The sequence below is a fragment of the Lithobates pipiens genome, unplaced genomic scaffold (assembly GCF_037356315.1).
Source record: "Lithobates pipiens isolate NorthernLeopardFrog02 unplaced genomic scaffold, aLitPip1_a1.2 Scaffold_8, whole genome shotgun sequence".
In the NCBI taxonomy this organism is placed as follows: domain Eukaryota; kingdom Metazoa; phylum Chordata; class Amphibia; order Anura; family Ranidae; genus Lithobates; species Lithobates pipiens.
Window position 1 is genome coordinate 147,807,433 of NW_027507903.1, and position 13,932 is coordinate 147,821,364.

General features: G+C 37.9%; 1 protein-coding gene across 1 annotated transcript; it reads right to left on the minus strand.

Moving 5' to 3' along the window:
• Positions 1-2,004: 2,004 nt before the first annotated feature.
• Positions 2,005-13,585, minus strand: LOC143962919 (carboxypeptidase A1-like). The gene is made up of 11 exons (XM_077472420.1): positions 13,436-13,585; positions 10,263-10,344; positions 7,631-7,765; positions 5,343-5,453; positions 4,947-5,048; positions 4,022-4,120; positions 3,363-3,473; positions 3,183-3,273; positions 2,704-2,903; positions 2,478-2,562; positions 2,005-2,236 (listed from the first exon to the last, which is right to left on the minus strand). The coding sequence occupies exons 1-11, from the start codon at positions 13,525-13,527 to the stop codon at positions 2,049-2,051; spliced, it is 1,296 nt and encodes a 431-aa protein (XP_077328546.1). The 5' UTR covers positions 13,528-13,585; the 3' UTR covers positions 2,005-2,048.
• Positions 13,586-13,932: the final 347 nt, after the last annotated feature.

A 13,932-nucleotide genomic window follows, 5' to 3' on the forward strand; every position in this document is an offset into this window, starting at 1 on the left:
AGCTCCCCTTTCCACTCCCACCTTGTGACTGGACAGTAAAAGGAGAAGTAGCATGCTAATAAGCCAATCTCTCTGTCACTCCACTCTCTCCTCCTATCAGTATGCTCTTTGACCCTGGCCTCTATCTCACTGACTCACAGGCCTCCCAATTCAAGTCAAGTGACCCCAGCAATACTGCAGAACCCAATAATCAATTAGCTCAGGTTCTTGGAACTACAATAGCACCCTGTGACTAGCTATTGATATGTCTGATATGGAGGAGGCTGTGCCAACTCATGTCTTGGAAGACAGAACTAAAACTCCATCCATGCGATGCGATGCTGGCAGAAGTTTCATGTTTGGAAACACCTAGAACATTTTGCACAGGAACACTTTGTCTGAATTGGGAACTTGTTGGGGACTACTTGTTCAAGTGGGGTGGGAAGTAGTGGAGTGTTCCTTTTCCCATAATCCCTTGGGCTCCCACAATTCCCTGGGCTGCCCTTAGCCCTTAAAGTCCCGGACACACCCAAGAGATATAAATTGTAACCCCTCCCTCTTTCCTGGGCTCGGCTGGACAGTGCCTGATGAAGCAGATGTGACTGGACTAGTGTCAGAGTTGGTGTACAGCTCACTGAAAAGAAAAAGAGCATGCAGCATCAACCTAATGCCCAGTCACATTGGTTGGCACAGCCCAGCAAGTCTCCCTAGTACAGCCATTCCAGTGTCTTTAAGAGACTTCTTCAGCCATATCAGTGTCCAGCCTGCTGCAGGGTTCCTGTCCTTAGCTACCTGGGTCATCCTCTGCAAGCAGTCCACTGTTGTGAAAGGGAGACATTTCAGCCACCTTGTACAAGTGGTAGAACCATTTTCTGGCTTATCTGTTACTATACAGTATATTGTACTCGATCTGTTATTTTATTTGTCTGTTTTATACCTTTGTTTCAACCAGTCTGAAGGTAATTACACCCGAAGGCTCCCCTCAAAAATTCTGAAGGTTTTTTTTTTTGCTGCCTCTAAAAACTCCTATAAAAATATTTCCTGTAAACTCCCTTACATACATGGGCACATAGGCTAACACATGCTTTTACAGGCTGAAGAAAAAACTCCTGTGTAAGCAATATTTTTACGCCCGGTGTGCATGGACCCTTAAAGAGAAAGTACTATATAGTGTTTTAAAATATATTTTCTTTAAAATGTTCAACATTTAATATAAAATATATTTATCTTTTTTTTAAATCATATTATAATTGAAAATGTAATCGTTACAATTTTTTTTCATTAGACTGCAAATTCTGTGCAATAGCAGTAGTTTTCTCAAGCCTGAGATAGCAGTTCTTAAATACACATAAATGATATAGAGTGTGATACAGCCCCCTCTCTCTGTCCTATCAGAGACACAGATGGCCAACAAGCAAGAAGGCAGTTTTGGGCTCTCTAAGTATAAAGCTTAGCATGCTTTGAAAACTGAGTGTGTTTAAAGTACAGTATATCTACAGTCAAAAGTATTTTCATTATTAATGTTGGATAGTGTAGGGAATGGTTAAAATCTCTGTCCAGTTTCTTTTTTTTTCCCCACTTGTGTCCCTGTAGACACAATAGGAAGTAGGAGGAAATCTTTCCAAGCAGAGGAAAGTCTCCTCTCAGACATTGTCACTTGAACAATTGTCCTCCAAAGAAAGTTTTCCCCTCTGTTCTTTTTCTGACAACCTAAACATTTAGGATTTTCTCCTACTTTTAATCCTGGTGACAATGATTACCTGATAGGGAGAAAGTGCATCTCCCTATCAGGTACACAGATAGCAATAAAAACCTAAGAGTTTCTAGCCCTTCACCATTCTATCCAAAATGAAAAAAAAAAATTGGGTTTAAATATACTTACATTTTTTTGTGTAAGATAAAGATTTTATACAAATACAAGATCAGTTTAACTACTTGTAAACTGAAAAAAATAAAACTGACCAAAGACCATTTTACTGACCAAACACCAAGTTTCCGTTTAAAGTGAAAGCAAACTCAAGTCAGTTCAGGATGGTTATGGATTTTTATTGTACATACTATGTTATAGTTTAATAGAGATTATCACGGGTGTGATTAATAAGAACAGTAAGAGCCAGCCAGGTCTCCTCAGCAGTGGGGATGATCTGGTTAGCTGGAAGAGCAAATCCATAGCGACCAGTGTCACGAAGTTCAAATGTATAGGAGTGCTTGATACCCTGGTTGTAGGCCCAATCAATGGTTCCACCACTGGCTTGGTCTGCAAAGAAGAATGAACAAAAAAAAAAAACTTTTGCTGATGGTGCTAGAAATTCTAAAGGTTTTGAATTTGAAAGGAATTTTTAAAATAATCTTACAGTATATGTTAGAGAGAGCAGAGAGAAAACATACAGTCAAACAGCATGATCAGTATTATATTTCACAAGATATCAAAAAAGGATTCTCAGACACTTTGTTAACTGCCATTGAGGCAATTCTAAGTAATTTAAGGAAATACTTACAGATGGTGGTGATGATGCTTCCATATGTGTATTTGGTGCCATAGAGGGAGGCCAAAGCGTTAATTGCATTTCTAGACACTGCATGCTGTACAGAAAAAAGCAAAACATTTTTTAGAAATTGTTTACAGACATTTTGCTACTAGAAGCAACTTTTGAAGGAAAAATATGTTGACTGTCATTGAAGTAATACATAGAAATATTGATAAGTAAAGCTCATTAAGCATACCAATTCAGCTTGGTTAGAGACAGTAGCAGTAGTATATCCATAAGGGTAGAGAAGCATCTGAGAATAGCTGTGGATTGAAATAAATCCCTTGATATTGCCGTGGCTCTTCACAAAGTCCACAATAGCCTTGACTTCTGACTCAGAATGGGCAGCACGTCCTCTGTAGGTCTCAGTGCAAGGGTTGCTGCTGGATCCACCACCTAGTGAACAATTCAACAATTCATCAATTTTAATATTCCTGAGTTTCCAGTAGTTGGTGTTTAAATGATTATATGCTTAGTTGGCTGTTTAAAGCCCAAGTCCAGCCAATATTTTTGTTTTGGATAGAGTGGAACGGATTAGAACCTCTTTCTAGATTTTACTGATGTCTCCTTACTGGGGGTTTTCCCCTTACTATATTTCTAGGCCATTGTTTAAATTGTTCCCTAGAAGATGAAATCATTTATAGAAAACTGACATGAGAAACCAGTAAATGTTACCTCCAAAGCCAGCATCCCAGTTTCTGTTGGGGTCAGTTCCTACGCAAGTAGAGCCACTGTTAGGGGATCTGGTCTTACGCCACATACGGTCCTGTAACAATAATAAACGATTATTTAATAGGGATCTGCTAAACTTCTTACTGATAATGAAAAACACAAAAGAGAACACAGCATAGTTACCCTGGTGTGGGTGTAAACATAGCCATCAGGGTTTGTGACGATTTCCAAGAAGATATCCAGTTTGTTCAGGGTGGCAGTGAGAGAAGCATCTTTGCCATAATCTGAGACTATCTGCATAGGAAGATACATAAGGAAATCATAATATATTCTTTTTATGCATTACTCTTATTAGACTTTAAATTATGGGTACAGTCACCATGTTTCTAAAGGAATGCCCTAATGGTTTGGACCTATACTGATAAAATAATATGTTTCTTTCAGTTTCTTCTATTGTCATTTCATCAATACATTTTTACTTTGAAAAAAAACTATTTTCTGAAACCGCTAGTTGATTAGCTATCATTCTGATCAGCTAGCTTTAGTACTAACCTGAGTCAATTAAGAAGCCAAAGAAGTCAGGACTTGGAAACTGCATACTTATTCCAGGCCAGTTATTCAATAACAAAGACGGATTGGAAGGTTAGCCAAGCTATTAACATTTTCAGATGAGGATACTAGCACAGTACTCTCATACCAGTACTTGACAGTACTACACCTGATCATCACCTAAACCAGTAACACATTTTGTGTTGGCAGACTAGTTTAGTGTCAAAATGTGTGCTCTAATCATACACCACTCTAATCCAGAATAAGAAATAAGGAGTAATGGGTATATATACCTTTTTAGCAGTCCAGACTCCAGTGGCCTGAGTTACCCACTCGCGGGAATGAATTCCAGTGTCAATCCAGAAAGCAGGACGGTTGGCTCCAGTACTGAACTAAAAAAGAAAGCAACACATTTTTGACAAAAACAATATTTGACAGCATGTGTCATTTGGCAAATGTTAGTTACTTGTCACAATAAGTACCAGAAAGTACTACTATAAGAGCTATTTTATTATCATGTGAATAAGGTCTGTTGGATGTGGAAAATTTAATGACACAAATCTGATATTCCTATCCTATATATAGAGATCTGTCACCCCTATTTGTACTGTATATACAGTAGAATTTTGACAACCCTATTCTGTATCACTGGTAAATATACTTTGTGTACTGATTCTTACAGAGTCAATCGTCCTGAAACTCAGATTTCAGTTTTTGGTTGATGGAGAGGTAAACCATTGTACAAAGTCTAGTATCTTGGGGACTTTGGAGGGAAACCTTCATGACTAGTTCTCAGTCCTGCAAGGCAGCTACAGCTAATACACTGTAGGAAACTCTCATTCTGTCTTCTGGATTTTTTAAAATGTGTTTATAATATATCAAATGTGAATGAAAGCAGCCAGCTATCCAAGGCAAGCAAGAATAAAGTCAGAAAATATGCCAGGTACATAATACTACTGGGGTCTCCAAGAACTATAAGAAAGCAAAGGTTGGCTCATCTTACCAGGTTCTTTCTGTCACTGAAGTAAAACTTGTAGATGAAAAGACTCTTAAAACGTGTTAAAATCTGCGTTTTAGCTTACCTTTTTTTCCTCTTTTTTACACTGAATGCTACAATCATTGACCCTACTACACAAACATGCATGCCTTCAATAGAAACAACATAATTTGCAATTTACTACAACATAAATTCATTTTCAAAAACCATATATCACTTACTTTGAGGACATTGAGTGGGCGACCTTCATAGCTCTTGCCAATAACAATCTTGCTCACTAAGCCAGGGTTTTCAGCCACCAGTGTGTCAATAAAGTTGTTAATCTAAAGGAACACATAATAGATATGATAATAGTGTAAAATTTTCAAAAACACAGTCATATGATAGATCAGAATAAGAAACTATGATTTATGAAGACAATTGTCCATGTTTATTTGGTTACAGAGCAGAGAGAAAGGTCACCAAGTTTTCAGGCTGAATGGTTAAATGAGAGAATTAAAATTACATTTATATGATTGTAAGATTTTGCAAGTAGATAATCATTTATTGGTTACAAGGACTATCTGTTTAGCTATGACAAGCTAAATGTTTCTTAACAAAGTTAAACACAATCATACCTCATCGAAGGTATGGTAGGTAGCATAGTTAAAGGTGTTAGTGGAACGGGCATTTTCTATGGAACGACTACGACTAATCTTCATTTCTCTCTCTTCTTCATCCAGCAAAGCCTGTTATAATATAAAAACAGATGATTGTTGATTATGTATTCAAACCTGTAAAAAAATATTTCTACTTTATATTAGTGTAATATAGTGTATTCCAGAAAGGACTTTTTAAATAAAGAAGTGCAAAAAACGTATCAATTTCTACCCTGCCTCTTCCTGCACCAACATATTACCACAAATCTATTTATTAATGGCTGATAAACAAAAAGTAAATCACAATTAAAAGATTTTTATTATTTTTCCCCCACTGTTATGTACAAATGTTAACACTATAAGAGAAATAATCAGTTATCAAAATAAGCATGTATCAATAAGCAAATAGGTAAAAGAAACAACCACTCCACCATTAACCATTTGCACTTCGCATTAAATTCTCACGCATTCATTTTGCAGATGAAGGTTTGAAAAAAAACAGCACTTGGACACCAATTCATATTTACACAAACCTGACTTGGTCTATGTACAAAAATGTTGCTGTTTTAACGTGAGAAACATTCACACAGCCCCAAAAGTTTGTGCAACCTAATTATTATTACGTTGCATCTCCTATGATTTTAAGATCCTAGTGACCATAATGCTAATTTTAGAAAAATCTAAAGCGCACCTGTGTCCAGACGATGGACATTATATTATTTGCATTTTTTAACAAGCAGTAAAAGAGACTCAAAATTTGATTTTTTTTCCCATAGATGGTTTTTAACCACTTGAGTCTCCAGTCCATTCTTCTCACTAAATCTCTAAATCTCCTCAAGGCCTTTTTGTTTGTTTTAGTTATGTCTCAGTTCTGTACAGCATACCTTTTAGCGTTTGTAGTTTACCCAAAGTATTTTTGGTATTTTGGTATTTAAGTGATGTTTTTTTTGGGAGAGATAAGGTTTTAGTTTGCTAGCAAATTTGGATACAAATGTCTTTAGTCCCCAAATAAAACAAGGAAATAAAGAGTAACAAATTGTAACAAAAAAGTTGAAGTGTAAAAAAATAAATATAAAAATGTATAAATAAATAGGCAGTGTGTGTATATATAATTCCTTTCTAAAATTATCCCCGGGTCACAACAATGATGTGATGATCTGGATAATATAATGTCATATTATTTTAAACAGTAGTCATTGTTGATTATATTGTGTAGTAAATATATGGGGGGGGGGCGACTTTTTTCCTTCATGGGGAGTCTGGGTCTGGTCAGTGTAGACCTAATCTAATGTTTTAACATTCTTTACTACAATGTGCTCCTTTGCAGTGATCTGTAGGAGAAATGGAAGCCCAAAGGCTGATCATTCCAGCTTCTAGGCTTAGTGCTGGACCCCAGCTATCAGTTTTAGCACAAGGAGCCGCCAGGACTCACAGGAGCTGCTGAAGTCCATCTGCCATTTTAAATGACCCTAGTAGAAAAGGCTGTTGTCATTTTAAAATTGCACACTGGACTCAAGTGCTTAAGCTTGTGTTTAATATGTAATGCTATTTCTTATTTGTGTTTACATTAGACGACTACTAGGCTGAAACATCTCTGCTCTATATACAAAATAAAAGGGAAAGGAGTTGTGATTCAAAATGCCTGTGTTGTGAACCTTGAATATGAATTTTTCCAAAATCCTTACAGCTACAGAGGTGAATGGGAGTTTGTTTAGGTGCTTTTACTGTTTCTTTAGGATACTATAATACTTTATTATGCATATTCTGGGCAGAGGTATAGTAAGATGTATTTGAAAATTATAGAAATTTCCATTGCTGATCTCCTTACAAAAATACCAGCTGCCTGGCTGTCTCTACTTTTGTTTCTGCCTGATCCACTGACCTTGAACAAGCATGCAGTAACTGAAATTAAAACTAATTTTCTAAACTGTTCTTGGCAAGTGACTCATAAATAACTCAAGCCATTATAGCCAGTTAATTAACATTTTTGGAAGGAGATATAATGTTTTACAGCATGCAATTAAATATTTTGTCAGTAATAACTTAAAAATTATACAAATATTCTAATAAATAGATGTCAAACCAAAGTAAACAAATGTTTGTTATGACCCTGCCTACTAGCAGTTCAACAGGCATTTTTAATAAAGACTTTACTCTATTGGTTTTTATAAATGTTTTCACTTCATCTTATTAGATCATTCGGAGATTTAATATTTTTTTATTTCCAAATGACATCAAGACAGAGCCTTCCTTGTGGTCCCAGTCACCTGTAAGTCCTGGATCATGACACTGTACTGGATGTTGTTGGACTCCAGGTAGACCTTGACATCCTGGAGGCTGTAGAATGGCACACGGATGTCAATATATCTTTTGGCTTGTGAGGGTGATGTCCAGAAGTCAAGCTGCAAAACATAAAGTAAAGATTGTAAAGTAGTCATAATGACTTTGTTAGCAGCATTGTTTTAAAAAAAAAATTGCACCCAATGTTCTCAGTCCCACAATTATTTATGTGATGGTCAAATGGGACTATATGTAATAAAACCCCGTTGGGTCTTGAAAAGACACAATTAGAATAAAATAACAAATTACACTCAGACACACACAAACACACTCACCCACCCACAAGGTATAAGCATTTAAAGTGTAAGTAAAGTTCCAACGTTAAAGTTCCATAAGGCTTACCTTCAGGTAGTGTAAATATTTCCTAAACGTGCACGGTTTAGGACATATTTAGTGTACATACAGACAGTGACATCACTGGCGCATGCGCTCTGAAGGAATGGCCGCCTGTGCATGCATGCACGGGAGTGACGTTATCAAGGCTCCGACCAGTCACAGATCTGGAGTCCATAAACACAGAAGCAAGACAGTTGAAGATGAAAGCAGCCTCCAGCAATGACATCACATCGCTAGAATGCTTAGTTTTCAGGTAAGTTGAAAACTAGCACATTATGGCTTTAACTTGCAAAAAAAAAAGTCCAGTGGTTTACAACCACTTTAACACAATATATAGTAAGCACTCGTAGGTCTTCCAAAAGAGAACAAAAATAATACTAAGCTTATTTTAAAAATATAATAAAACAACCTTACTAATGCACTAGTGCTTCTATTTTCTTTTCAAAGACCGACCTACAAGTACCTACTATATTGGTATATATATATATATATATATATATATATATATATATATAGAGAGAGAGAGAGAGAGAGAGAGAGAGAGAGAGAGAGAGAGAGAGAGAGAGAGAGAGAGAGAGAGAGAGAGAGAGAGAGAGAGAGAGAGAGAGAGAGAGAGAGAGAGAGAGAGAGAGAATATGTGACAACACTGAAGAAACGACACGTTGCTACAATGTAAAGTAGTGAGTGTACAGCTTGTATAACAGTGTCAATTTGCTGTCCCCTCAAAATAACTCAACACGCAGCCAAAAGTGAGTACACCCCTAAGTGAAAATATCCAAATTGAGCCCAAAGTGTCATTATTTCCCAGCACTGCCTTAACCCTCTTGGGCATGGAGTTCACCAGAGCTTCTCAGGTTGCCACTGGAGTCCTCCTTCATGATGACATCATGGAGCTGGTGGATGTTAAAGACCTTGCGGCCCTCCACCTTCCTTTTGAGGATGCCCCACAGATGTTCTATAGGGTTTAGGTCTGGAGACATGCTTGGCCAGTCCATCACCTTTACCCTCAGCTTATTTAGCAAGCCAGTGGTTATCTTGAAGGTGTGTTTGGGGTCATTATCATATTGGTTTACTGCACTGCGGTCCAGTTTCCGAAGGGAGAGGATCATGCTCTGCTTCAGTATGTCACAGTACATGTTGGCATTCATTGTTCCCTCAATGAACAGTATCTCTCCAGTGTCGGCAGCACTCATGTAGCCCTATACCATGACACTTCCACCACCATGCTTGACTGTAGGCAAGACATACTTGTCTTTGTACTCCTCACCTGGTTGTCATGACACATGCTTGACGCCATCTGAACAAACATTTTTTATCTTAGTCTCATCAGACAACAGGACATGGTTCCAGTAATCTATGTCCTTATTCTGCTTGTCTTTAGAAAACTGTTTGCGGGCTTTCTTGTGCATCATCTTTAGAAGAGGCTTCCTTCTGGGATGACAGCCATGCAGACCAATTTGTGGCAGTGTGCGGTGTATAGTCTGAGCGCTGACAGGCTGACCTCACACCCCTTCAACCTCTGCAGCAATGCTGGCAGCACTCATATGTCTGTTTTGCAAAGAGAACCTATGGTGATGATGCTAAGCACGTGCACTGAACTTCTTTGGTCGACCATAGCGAGGCCTGTTCTGAGTGGAACCTGTCCTGTCAAACCGCTCTATTGTTTTGGCCACCGTGCTGCAGCTCAGATTCAGGGTCTTGGCAATCTTCTTATAGCCTAGGCCATCTTTATGTAGAGCAACAATTGTTTATTTCAGATCCTCAGAGAGTTCTTTGCCATGAGATACCATGTTGAGCTTCCAATGACCAATATTAGAGTGAGAGCGATAAAACCAAATTTAACACACCTGCTCCCCATTCACACCTGATACCTTGTGACACTAACGAGTCACATGACACTGAAGAGGAAAAATAGCTAATTGGGACTAATTTGGACATTTTCACTTAGGGGTGTACACACTTTTGTTACAAGTGGTTTAGACATGAATGGCTGTGTGTTAAGTTATTTTGAGGCAACAGCAAATTTACACTGTTATACAAGCTGTACACTCACTACTTTACATTGGAGAAAAGTGTAATTTCTTCAGTGTTGTCACATGGAAAGATATAATAAAATATTTACAAAAATGTGAGGGGTGTATTCACTTTTGTGAGATACTGTACTGTATATCTGTATACGCACACATGTGTCAATGTGGAAGGATAAAAAAAGTATCTAATTACCCCCAGGTCCTCAAACTTTTCCAGTTCCCGGACCAAGCTTACTTCATCCTCACTGATGGGAAGAATTCTCAGGACTTGCTGTCTGCAAGTAGATGAAATAATAATGTAAACTACACATTAACACTGTTAAAACAGGTAAACTGAAGACTTTATGACTACAATACTGATGGATCAAATCCCAAGATTAAAAAATGTATTGACTTTATGTGATACTGCAGATTTGGTTTCTAACCTCAAGTTATTCTAATTTCCAATATATTGAAGGGACAATTAACTGTCAGTGCTTTGAAAGCAGACTGCAAAAGTCGAACACAGTGTCTACATTTACCAAGATACAGGCATATAGACAATTTGAGCTAAAAATATGACTGGTGAATCAAGAGCTGCAGTCAAGGAGTCACCACCTTATGACATTATCATGCCACTGCAGTGTTCGGATCCTGAGATAACTCGCTGCTGGAAAGTCAATAGGAAGTGTCTGTCCATATCGCCCAGCCATTGACGTGGACGCCCAAAGAAGGATCCTCTTCCTTGGCAGGGAAGAAAATGAATCCTATTTACTCTTCAAACACCATGGATTATGACTGATTTGAAGTGAAGCTTTTTAATTGTAATTAATTTATGTTTTTTTAGATGCTTAAATTGAATAATAATAAAGAGAAATAATACTAAGACCACAGATTTAGGCAAGTATGTTGACAATTTAGGGTATTTCTTAAAACTAACCTAGGGGCTGTGCCTGCAGTTTAGTTTTAAAATGTGTGTAAAACCTAAAAATGAACTTAATTTACCTACCCTTTGTTAAACATTTTGTTATATTCTGTATATGTTCAACAAGTGCAAACAATTGCAAAAATGGCCATTGAACCTGTCAGAAATCTAGTGGTGTCCCATGTACTCTCCATGTACTCTCCAGTTCTACCTCAAGAAATGTTATCAGGAAGTTTGTTAGGACTACACAACATCTCCCCCTATGAAGATGAGAAGAGAGGGAGGTGTTCTGTAGTATGAACACACATCCTCTCCTAGGGTAACAAGGTTGATCCCCATAGATACAGCACAGGGAGTGAGGTTTGTCATTTTTGTGACAGTAAATGTGTCATTGGCAAGAACACCACATAAAAATAAAGGCCTGAAAAAAAGAAAGCCAATGGTACCACCACATATAAGGACCTGTATGATGCAATATATTACATGTTTGCTCTTGGCTTTAGATACAGTTTTACTGAAAGAATTAAAGGAAACGTAATCAGAGAAATACATGGACTGACACTGTTGACCTTCTTGTGAACATGATATTTAGCTGTCTTTGGCTTCAATAGTATATGAGTCACTATCCCAGAACAATCATATAGCCAGTGAAATCAGAATGCAAGGGCTCTACAAATGTACAATAATAAAGCTATTGAGAGCCTGGAAACAAACATTTCCAGTAAGATAGTTCATAAATGGCAACCTACTACATATTTCCCTTGTTACAGGATTCTTTAACGTAGAGTTCTGACCAAGAAGGTAAATGTGCAGTTGAAATCAATTTATAAGAACATTTTTCCTGTGATTCTGTTCAGCTATCCTTCTGATTAACTTGAAGCAGGTCAAATGCAGATCCAATAGATAGGGCAGGCCAATGTACCAGCCAATTAGTTACATAGTAGGTGAGGTTGAAAAAAGACACAAGTGCAACCTGTGTGTGATTTTATGTCAGTATTACCTTGTATATCCCTGTATGTTGTGGTCATCCAGTTGCTTATCTAATAGTTTTTTGAAATTATCAATGCTCCCTGCTGAAACCACTGCCTGTGGAAGAGAATTCCACATCCTTACCACTCTTACAGTAAAGAACCCTCTACGCAGTTTAAGGTTAAACCGTTTTTTTCTTCTAATTTTAGTGAATGGCCCGTGTCCTATTAAATTCCCTTTCGTGGAAAAGTCTTATCCCTATCGTGGGGTCACCAGTACAGTATTTGTACATTGAAATCATATCCCCTCTCAAGCGTCTCATCTCCAGAGAGAATAAGTTCAGTGCTCGTAACCTTTCCTAATAACTAATGTTCTCCAGTCCCTTTATTAATTATATTGCCCTTCTCTGGACTCTCTCCAGTTCCAGCACATACTTTCTGAGAACTAGTGCCCAGAACTGGACAGCATACTCCAGGTGCAGGTGGACCAGAGACTTGTAGAGTGGGAGAATTATCGATCTCTGGAGTTAATCCCTTGCCAAAATTCTATTTGCTTTGCTTGCAGCAGCTTGGCATTGCATGCCATTGCTATGCCTATCATCTACTAGTACCCCCAGGTAATTTTCCATCCTAGATTCCCCCAGAAGTTCTCCCCCCCAGTGAGTAGATTGCATTCATATTTTTGCCACCCAAATGCATTATTTTACCTTTTTTTACGTTAAACCTCATATTCATGTAGTTGCTCATCCCATTAATTTTTTTCCCGCTCTTCTTGCAAGATTTCCACATCCTGCGGAGAAGTTATTGTCATTCTGGGTACTCCTGATTTATCTCTACCCTCTGAACCCGCCCCTGTAGCCAGTTTTCAATCCATGTACTCACCCTATGGTCCATGCCAATAGACCTTACTTTTTACAATAAACGTTTATGGGGAATTGTATCAAATGCTTTTGCAAAATACAGATACACCACATCTACAGGCCTTCCTTTATCTAGATGACAGCTCATCTCCTCATAGAAGGTTAATAGATTGGTTTGGCAAGAACTATTATTCATGAATCCATGCTGATTACTGCTAATAATACTGTTGTCATTACTAAACTCTTGTATATAGTCCCTTATCATCCCCTCCAAGAGCTTGCATACAATTGATGTTAGGCTAACTGGTATGTAATTCCCAGGGATGTATCTTGTCCCCTTTTAAATATTGGTGCTTCATTGGCTTTTCTCCAATCAGCTGGTACCATTCCAGTCAGAAGACTGTTCCTAAAAATTAGGAACAATTCCTTAAGGACCCTCAGGTGCAAGCCATCTGGTCCCAATTAATTTAATTAATTCTGAATGTTCTCAAAAGCTTTTCTAAATGATATTAAAAGCGCACTACATTTGCCAGCAACACAAGCCCAAAGCCTGTCCACACAGGACCTATAATACACTAGCTATGCTAAAAGTTTGAATACATAAACATTTATATTTTAACAATTTTCTACATACCCACTGAAATCCCCAGCACCATATACGGCAGCCACCAAGGCAAGGAATACCAGTGCTCCCTTCATCTTGGAATCCTTAAATCTTTTTACCATTCAGGTCGTTATATTTATACTCTTTTCTGTTCAGTGATTGCATCGTGCTGCCAAATTTTCTGGCACTGGCTGAAGAGCACCTGACTTTATTCCCACACATACCTGATTAATATGATGGGAATATAGCATCTGTTAGCCAGGTTACTGTATTTAAGTTCTCTTTTATCAAGAGGCCCTCTTCACTATTGTTTTTCTTTCTTTTGCACACTGTGGAGCACTTACAGTAGCATGTTTAACCACTTCAATACCAGGCACTTAAACACCTTCCTGCCCAGACCAATTTTGAGCTTTCAGCGCTGTCGCACTTTGAATGACAATTGCGCGGTCATGCTACACTGTACCCAAATGAAATTTTTATCATTTTTTTCCCACAAATAGAGCTTTCTTTTGGTGGTATTTGATCCC